General features: G+C 38.0%; 1 protein-coding gene across 1 annotated transcript; it reads right to left on the bottom strand.

Annotated features, from left to right (window-relative positions):
- Positions 1-295: 295 nt before the first annotated feature.
- GCK72_006154 (uncharacterized protein) lies at positions 296-732 on the bottom strand (the record flags this gene model as incomplete). Its single annotated transcript, XM_053725502.1, has 2 exons — positions 296-355; positions 412-732. 2 exons carry the CDS (start codon positions 730-732, stop codon positions 296-298), a joined length of 381 nt encoding a protein of 126 aa, XP_053589696.1.
- Positions 733-9,973: the final 9,241 nt, after the last annotated feature.

Raw genomic sequence — 9,973 nt, 5'->3', positions numbered from 1 at the left:
AATAATAAAATGTTTATCATAAGTCCAGATCACGCCCGATACGCGGCGCACAGGCGATTTTGGCGTCTTACGTCTGATGGCCTGTATCAAAGCCAAAGTATCCCACTTCGAATTCCTTTTGTATACTAAATCTGTTTTGAACATTCCAACTATTAATAACGTTTTTTTGTTGATTCAAGCGTTTTCTCCCCGATATCGAAGAATTAAGAGCGTCGTATACTTATTCGCCACCCTGTAGTTCTGATTGTAGAACAGAACTCTGTAATCACAAGAAATTCATACTTTCGTTTTTTTTTCATTTTTCCTTATTGAATTCAGCTCTATTGAAGATGTTTGAAAGTGGGAAGACTCCTTTCTGAAAATATATTCGATTTTAAATCAAACAGAGATTTTAGTGTAGAATAATGGTACCTTTTCTTTAACCATAGAGATTCTTCTTTTAAGAATTTCACACTGATGACCGAGTTGAAGTCTCAAATTTTTGAGTTCCTCCTTGACTCCTTTCTCCATTTCTCTCAAATATTTCAATGAGCGGACGAATATGACATATCTTTCCTGATCAACGTTTTTAAGAACAGCACACAGTGCTTGTTGTTCGGTTATTTGTAAGTCAAGAACTGCCGCTTGAGTTTCCAAAAGAACCCTTCTAGTGTCCAACTTCATAACTCGAGTTTTGTAGCTGTTGGCAATGCGATAAGTCTCAGAAGGAGAATAAGGAGAGTGAGATGGCATTATGAGAGTCGATAGATACAAGTTATCCGGGAGTGGGTACAGTTAGAATGACAGTTAACCGATAATAGGCGTTTAGAGAATTAGTAGCTCCGATAAACCCGCCCATTGATACCCGATACAGTTATGTTTATAAGAGAGCTCATTTGGCGGAGCACGGTTTTTCTTTTTACTCGACGTCGGCGTGAAGACATTTACAATGTCCTGATGACAGCGAGCGGTAACCAACGAGAAGAGGTTACCAGATGGGCATCTTGGAGCGGCAACAGATGTAAACTTTTGTGGAGATGAAAGAGAGAATCCGCGAAAACGCTAGCTTCTAATTAGGGTTGACTCCTTACGAAGAGATACAACCTGAAGCTGATTTAATGCTTTAAAATCAGTAAAAACTCATAGAAGTGAATAAGATACCGCTTATAACGAACATCACATCTTTCTCTCATTTTTTTCACTGTAGCTTAATTTAAGCTTTCTTATTTCTTTGCAGACAAACAATTCGAATAAAAAAAGATGTTCTCTTTATTTCAAATTTGACAATTTGAAAAACTTCAAAAAGAAAAATTCGAGGGGAATGAGAAGAGAATTGGATCTATGATTCTATCATAACTGAAACAGTAATGAAATGGGAGGAAAATGAGAATTGAGATTTTGTGGAAGGAGGGGGGGAGAAGAGGTTGATGAACTGAATCGGAACAAGAGAGAATTGAAGAAAAAACAATTTGAGAAAGGAGAAAAAGAGAAACAACTCGTACTAAACACTGTAGACATTTGATTGAATTCTGGGGAGAATTCCAAAGACAAGCTCGACGAGTTTTCTTCTGGTTGCACATGATGAGACACAAGACAATTATAAAAAAGATGGGAGAAATCACGGGAAATCGGGTTGGGATATTAGATGAAAATGCTCTTATTAGTGAAAATTGTATTGAAAAAGGAATGACTGAAACAAATATTCCTAAGTTCAAATGAGTTTTGTGACCGAATTAAATGGAGAGAGAATTGAGAAAAGGAATGAAATGGATGTATAAATTAAAGGGGGAGAACAAATATGGCAGTTTGAATTCAATCATCGGAACAATCGTCTGAATCTATAAGTCGGTAGACAGAACATGATGGTTCTGGTTCCTGAGATACTTCAAATACAAAGCAGAGAACCATTAATAACTCTTCTGTTTCACTGTTTGTTACAATCTGAAATTTTTTTTTAATCAGAATTTGTTCAGAATCTCAGTTTTAATTACCTGTAGAACTGTAAAGTTCTCCAGTACATTGTTCATCGTTTCGATGGCATTCAACTTCTTCAACTCGGCAATAAATTTGACCATGTAGTCACACATTGGGGAGTTGTTGAGCATGAATGAATATGATCCATCTTCTTCGATTGGGAAATATTGCTGAAAATGAAATAATTCGTTCTTTTTTTCCTAAAAAGAAGACAAACCTCAATCTTCTCTACAGCTTGAGATCCGAATGAACACGCCATTGTGGAAACTTTCAATTGAAACTTTTCTCTGCTGGAGTAGAAAGAATCAACTGCATATTGACAGTTCCTGAGATGATTTTTCAGTTAAAAAAACTGTTTTTCTTTTCAAAATTCAAACTTACTGCACATCATCCGACACATTGATATTCGCCCAACACTTCGCCAGGAAAAATACATCTTTCTTCTCAGAATTCTCAAATAATTCTCGAAGTAATGTTGGATATTTCTCATAGAATACTGAGATATCAATGTGATCCTTCTCCAATGTGTTATCAATCTTCACTAATTCTGTCCTCACATTCGTTTTATTACAATGTACATATGCTGAAAATCCGAGAAGAGTCAGTTTTGATGATGAGATTTCCTTGTTTTGATCAACAACTAATTCTGCTTTTTCAGGTGAAGCAGCTGGCTCTGATTTCGGTTGAGCAACGAGTTTATTCAGATCCATTCCGAATGGGAAGCCAGTATTTTGGAAGGATGGCCACAGATTTGGCAGGGCTAAAAGATGATTTTTATTGTATTTGTTCTGAAACGTTTCACTCTCTTACATTGAATTATAAGTTGTTGCGTCAACTGTTCCGGCTCAACTTTAGGAATAATTGATGGATAATTACTTCGTGGAGCAATTGCAGCAGCGGCGGCTGCAGCAACAACAGTAGCAGAAGATGGAGGTAGAATAACAGCAGAAGGAGATTTGACTCCACCAGGAGGGGATGCTTGTTGAAGAAGACTCGGAATATCACCCTAAAATTAAAAATTATAAGAAATAAAGAAAAGACAATTAACAAACCCAACATACCTTCTTCTTTGCTTGTTCGTCTCTCAATTTCTTTCTAGCAAGTACTTGAATATGCGATGAAACCTGTTTTCGAGTCCTTGTTTTTCCACATCGCAATTTGATATATCTAGCGATTAGTTCGTTCCTTCCTGAATGAGTTTAAATATATTTGTGTCAAAAATAAATAAATGTTGCTCATGGAGCAGCTGAGAAATCAACAGCTGATGAATTAGAGAAGGAGGAGCAGATTCAGGTGAAAACGGGTTGAGTTGACGTGAGAATACCTCATTTTTGACGTCAATTCAGACGAATCAGATTTCAAAATTCATAGTTTTTTGTGGGTGAATCAGTAGATTCTAACTCAACAGGTGATATTCTGTATTTCTGCAGAAAACAGCAGGTCTGGGTAAAAGAAAGTGACGTGAAAGTAGAAAAGCATTGCTGTTTTACAGTATCCCAAATAAGTTTCCGTGTAACTTTTAGTTGTCACCGCCACAGTAGAATAAGTTTTTTTGGAAAGTCAAATAAATGTGCAAACTTTTTTCTTTGTTTGTCGCGCTACCATTTTCGCCAGACAACTCATTTTTGAAATGATGATTTTTTTTGTGCTTTGTGACGTGGCAGAATACGACGCCTATTGGAAGAGACCTTTGGTAAACTGGATCAGAGGGATCATTTATGAAAAGACTGTAGTTTTGAGATTGAAACAATAGTCAAGTCATTTTTAGGTGTGGGCTATCATTATCTTCTCATTCAGCTTTTAAAGTAGCCGGTGTGTCTGGTTTCTTGATTTCGTGTAATTTAACTTTTCCTGCCAACCCCCTGTTCTACTTCGAACAAAGTATGTTCCAACATCAAATCCAATAGAGTTTTGTGTTGATTTAAGTTGCGCAGGAGGGTCAAAAAGTCAAGACTCAGAGAAAGAAAGAGCCGCCCGTGTGGTTTCCCGCAGCGAAAATAAACAAATATAAAGGAAATAAGTAGAGATGGTGGCATAGAAAGGGATGGCCCTGTCTTCACTAATCCTTCACTACCTTTTGTCGGTTTCTGGGTCTGGTGTACAATCCGTTTACATCATAACATCATAATAAATAAGGAGGAAGAATAGAAGAAGAAAGAGAAGTTTCGGATCTATCCCGCTGGGAGAAACAACTCCAAAAATGAGCAGATGTTATAGAAATGGCAGATGTACAGTAATGTCTCAATTCATTTTTCCCTCTACCACTTGATGATTCTTTCACTAATTATGACACTTCATACTCTCTCTACTCACCATACATCTTCCCTTCGTCACTTATGATGATTTTCCGTCGTCCACATGGTGGATAAATGGCTAAAGCTTCTTGAAAAGCTTGATCAATATCTACACTCCATACACCTTCAGCATCTCCGGAGATGTCTGATACAGAAGACGTTGATTCTGGAGCCATTGAGCCAGCAGATCCTGGTCCGTCACCGGCGGGAGGGGATAGCTGGAAAAGAGAGAATCTTAATAAATTTAGTGGGACGTTTGGATTTGAGAGGGGCTGGATAATATAAACAATCTGTGCAAAATAGAAATAATATCAAAACATACTATATTCATGGAATTTTTGTAATTTATTGTATTATTCAAATCAAATCCAATATGAATAAAAAGCATCAGATCTTGCCAAACTAGATATAACCAACTTCGTAAGCAGTACGTGTATTTAAATGTTTAAAATCGAAATAACAATGTTTTTTGTCTTTTTTTTTGTTTTATATAAAGCTCTTAAGTAAATAAAATCTCGATGGGAAAAAAAGCAAAATTGTTTTATCACAAACCGTCATCATTTGTCCACCAGAGGTCGTCGTGGGCGTTGTCGTTCCTGCTGCTCCGGCGAGCCACTCTTTCCGAAAATGATTATGGGGCGGGGTTCTGGAAAGATTCGAATTCGATGTGATTCTTCTTTCTATTCTTATTCTAACGCCTTCTATCCAGAGGATAAGTGAAGCTCCGCCCCTTTTTGGAGGAAGATTCAAAAAGAAGAAAACTCACCCATTGAGAATAGTTTGTGCAGTGACTGCAACGTCTTCCGACATCTGAAATGTAAAAAAGTTGAGAGTGAAATCTACCGTAATCCATCAAAAAAGTGACTGGCAGGCGGCTGGAAGATATGGAAATAAGAAAAAGGGAAAAGAGAGTTTTTCCATTCGTTCGGTATCTAAAATTACAATCTAACTCAAAGAAAAGCTCCCCATCTTTTGCTTTTTTTGTCTCAAAAGATGAGCGAAATGTGATAATGTCTAGTAGGATCGTGACGTGGAATGTCCGGAGTACTGAAAATTTGTCATGTGACAAATTTCAAAAAAGGAAGAGAAACAGACACGGAAAAGGGAAATTGATAAGGAGAGTGGGTAACTGTGTTGTGCGTTTTTTTGAGGAGCAGAGGAAATAGGAAATCAAATCAAATGTGATCGAGGGCATGGAAATAATCGATGAAGTGTCTGATTCATCAAACCATTTTGCAGGAAAAAAAGCCTTGAAAACTGGAGAAACATGGTACAGAAGGAAAAGAAAGAAACGGAATATCAAGGAATTGTTTCTTGTTTTTCAGAAGAAATAGACATAAGAAATAGAAGAAAGAAAAAGAAAAGGGGAGGATGCTTCATTGTTTCATTCCAGACGGTCATCATTGTGTCAGAAAGTAAGATGAGTAATGGAAGAGAAAGAAAAAGAAATTATAGACGAGGTTAGGAAATACGAGAATTAGGCTGAAACTATAAAATTTTTGAAATTATGAAATTACACGATTTTTTGAAAAAAAAAATCTGAAAAAAATGAAATGGGAGAGAGAAGGCATCAATGTTTCACTCAAACCTAAAGAGTCGAAAATCGGAAAAAGGAGACCATGCTGGTTAAAAAAGTGGCAGAGAACGTACATGGTTTTCTGACAGGTCGTTTCTGTTAAACAAATAAACCAGACTAAATATTAGGTTGTCCCATAAGTTTTCGAACATTATTGAAATCAAATTTATTCAAAGCCAGAATATTACAAAAATCAAACATAGTGACCACCTTCATCCACGACTGTTTGCCATTTAGTAGGTAGAGATTCAATACCTCTCCGCCAAAACTCAGGCTGCTTCGAGTCAAAATACTTTTTCAACCATTTCTCGACCTCTGACTTTGTTTTGAAGTCCTGGCTTTCAAGGGGTCGATGCATGTCGCTGAACAGATGGTAATCCGAAGGAGCGAGATCAGGGCTTTACGGAGAGTGAACAAGGACTGTCCAGTGGAATGTAGCCAGGAGAGACTTGGTCGTCTTTGCGGTGTGTGGTTTTGCGTTGTCATGGAGGTAATGGACTCTGTGACCGTGTAGAGGGGAGGTTTTCAGTTTGGACTTCACCTTTTGTAATTGAGAAGAATAGTAGTCGGCGGTGATAGTTTTTCCCTCGGGAAGCAGTTCCCAATAAAGCATTCCATGAACAGACCACCTGACGGAGAGCACTATTTTCTTTGCGTGTAGCTCCTGTTTGACGACACCCTCTGGCTGTTTATCAGCATCAACCCACTGGGCTCTCCTGTGGTGGTTTTCGTATAAGACCCACTTCTCGTCCGACGTAACCAAATGATCCAGCCAGTTGAAATTAGGATGGTGGGTTAGAAGATGCAGTGACATGTCCACTTGGCGCTCAAGGTGAAAGTTAGACAATTTGTGTGGTATCCATGTTCCCATTTTTTTCAACTTGCCAAGAGCTCCCAGTCCTTTTTCTACCGCAGAGTGAGTAGAGCCCATTACTGTTGCCAGTTCACGAATGGATTGAAATAGGTCACTTTCCACTACCTCCCGTAACTTGTCAATGTCGAACTCCACTGGTCTTCCAGAACGTGCTTCTTCGGCCAAAGAAAAATCATTATTTTTGAAACGATGGACCCAACGGCTAATTGTCTACCGTTGAGGGGCATTATCCTTATAAACTTCAACCATATGTTCTTCAATCTCAGTGATCTTGGAGTTAGATAGAAACAAAAATAAAATGACATGACGAATATGAAGTCGGTCGGGGACAAAGATTGGTACCGCGTTCATTGAGAGAAGGCAGCCAGAAGAAATGAATGTTATAGTCAATACACCCGACGTCTTATATAATGGAAAACATGCACTGTTTGGTTTGATTCTTGCTCTCTGTCCTATAGCAAATTAACAAAACTATGTTCGAAAACTTTTGGGACAACCTAATAAATGAAGCTTTTTGGGAGAAAGAAAGAAAACGATGGCAGGTGGGAAAAGACTAATGGAATAATTAGTGATACTTAGTGAACACCAAAAAAGGAAGAAGTAGAAATCAGGAAAAGAAAGAAAAAGATAGAGATGATGCTTTGAAATAAGAAAAAGAAGAGGAAAGCGTTAAGGATGACGCATCGGATCGTCCAGATCGACAGAAGAGAAAATGGAAGAAGAAGAAGAGATGAGAAAAAGATAAAGAAGTGAAGAATAGAAAAACGATGGAAAACGAACGGGTGAACGCGGGAAAAAAGCGAAAAGGGATCAGTACCGTGAAGAGTTTTTATAGACACTTGGAGGAGTATTGGGGTGAAAAAGATTAGTTGATCTGAGAGGGTCATTTGAAAAAGCGTAGCCTACTATTGAAAATAGGACAGCTTGGGAAAATAGAGATGGTAAGAGAATTTTCAGACAGAGATATGAGCCGAGCAATCAAAAAATATTGTTAAGTTAATTACAATGTTAGTTAGTTTATTGGGGTAAAAACTGACGGAAGATCACAAAGAACCCGAATCCTGATGAATGAATATTTATTTAGAGTCTCTGTACTTTTATTAAATTTTATTGGAAAAAAGCAAAATTAATACAATTTTCAGTTTCATTTTGGGATAAAACTCAAAAAAAAAGTCAGCAATATTTCAGAAAAAAACCATCATCTAGAATATTTTTGTATAGTTCCACATCTACTACTTTATGAAATATTCTAACGGCCATCTGCTGCTGCTGCCCCGTAACTTATCATAATGTTTACAAATCTGATGAACTCTTCCTCTCTCTTTGTCTGTCTCTACCACTAATTATGCAAATATTCACTCGAGATTGGGTTGTGTTCAAAAAATATGTCAAGCTGTATACTCTCCCATTTCATTTTGATTGACTATTCGCTTCTTTCCTAGGTTAATTACTCTCGGATTGGTGCTCTCTGAGGTCTCTTTACAGTTGTCAGTTATTCAAATTAGGATTTAGAGAAGAAGAAGAGAAAGAAGAGGAAGAAGAAGATTTTGGAATAAATGAAGAGAATGAAATTGAAGGAAAGAGAGGATTCATGGATGAAGGAAGAGAAAAGAAAACACGGGATAAGATGATGATAGAGACAATCAACCAGCTGTTCGACTAATCAATAGTGATAAAGGACCATGAGACTTAGAGTGTCAGACGGAAACTCTTTTTCATTTGTCATACGAGACGAGAAACTAGGGGGTCTACACTGCGGTGATATTGCGCCAATCGTCTTCTTCTTTTACTCTTCTTTTCCCCGAAAATAGTGACCTTCATTGAGAAACAGTACAAGAATTAAGAGAGACTTAGACATCTCGGGCAAGTTGTCTCATCTTTGGAAATAGTACGCACGGATGGACAAAGACATCATAAAGTGGTTGTTGTTTGGATGAAAAAGGAACCTCAGCATCCCACCTTGACAGATATTACTCGAGAATTGAAATGCAATCAGACGAGGTAAAGAGAGAAGAGATAGTATGTTTATGGGAAGGGATGAGAAGTGCTAATTACGAAAGATTGGTAATTGAATTGTACGTAAAAGTTCCTTCCGGTACTTTTTTTTAAAATAGACAAAAAGCACCTGTCTAACCGAGATATATTTTAAACCAAAAGTTCTTGATAAATATTATTACAATAAATTAATCACTCAAAACAATGAGAGGGTTTCATCTAAAAATAAGTCACGTGACAGGTCATTCAACGAAAAATACTGCAACGTGGGAGTATTGTTTCAGAATCACGTGGACTCCTTTGTGTTAACTAAAGTTAAAAATGCTTCGAGAATGTCTACTGAGTTTCAGCTGTCTCAAATTAGTCGGTAAGTTGAGTTTCTCTTTGACAGAAGGCTGTCACTAAACTACTCTTTTCTCGATACGGTAGCCAGTTTTCCAAATTCTGAGAACCACTGAAACCCCAAAATTCAACGTTTCCATTCTAACATAGAATTACTCTCCCGGGGAAAATGGGGAAAACCGACCGAAAGCGAGGAAGAGAATCGAGGAAATAATGGAATGGTATGCAGAATAAATGTATGAAGAGGGGAAGTGAAGAAATGCAGATGGCAGTCCCTTCTACGGTCAATCCACCCCGCGCTCCGGTAGGACGGACACAAACGGACAGATGGTTTTCGAATGGAGTGGATATTCGAATAGTGTATGAAATGAGGAGAATTAGAGAATACTGGATGAAGGAGAGGGGAGAGCACATGCTGATGTATGTGCATAGGCAGGCATACAATCTATCACATTACTGTATTAACCCCAGTCACCGGCTATTCGGGTTCACGGGTTCTTTGATAAACTGAATGAGGTGAGAACAAGAAAAAGGGGACACGGCATAAAAATCGTGTCGGAGCAGGTGTGGGGAAGGTATTGTGGGTACCGGAAGCACTATTCTACAATATTTGTGGGTTTCATCTCAGAAAATTTCGAAAGACTCTGAGCGAGATCGTTCTAGCTTTGGATGGCTTCAGTAATTTGAGCGAATCTGCCCAAGTCTTAGTGAAATGCTAAATACTCCCGAAGAAATTGCTGCCACCGGTTTTATTTCTTTTTGCCCCGGATCACCCAACTAATAGTAATTTGACACAAAGATCATCAGAATAATATAGACTCATTAAACACAGACACCTCTCAATTTCTCATCAATTCAGGTCATCACGCGGCCGACGGAAAGCTTCTCTTTTCTTTTCTCACTTTCTTATCACTCCCTCCTCTCTGATTTTTCAATTTC

This window comes from Caenorhabditis remanei, chromosome II, assembly GCF_010183535.1.
Source record: "Caenorhabditis remanei strain PX506 chromosome II, whole genome shotgun sequence".
Lineage (NCBI taxonomy): Eukaryota > Metazoa > Nematoda > Chromadorea > Rhabditida > Rhabditidae > Caenorhabditis > Caenorhabditis remanei.
The sequence above is the reverse complement of the archived record's forward strand: the minus strand, read 5'-3'. Positions and strand labels throughout refer to the sequence as shown.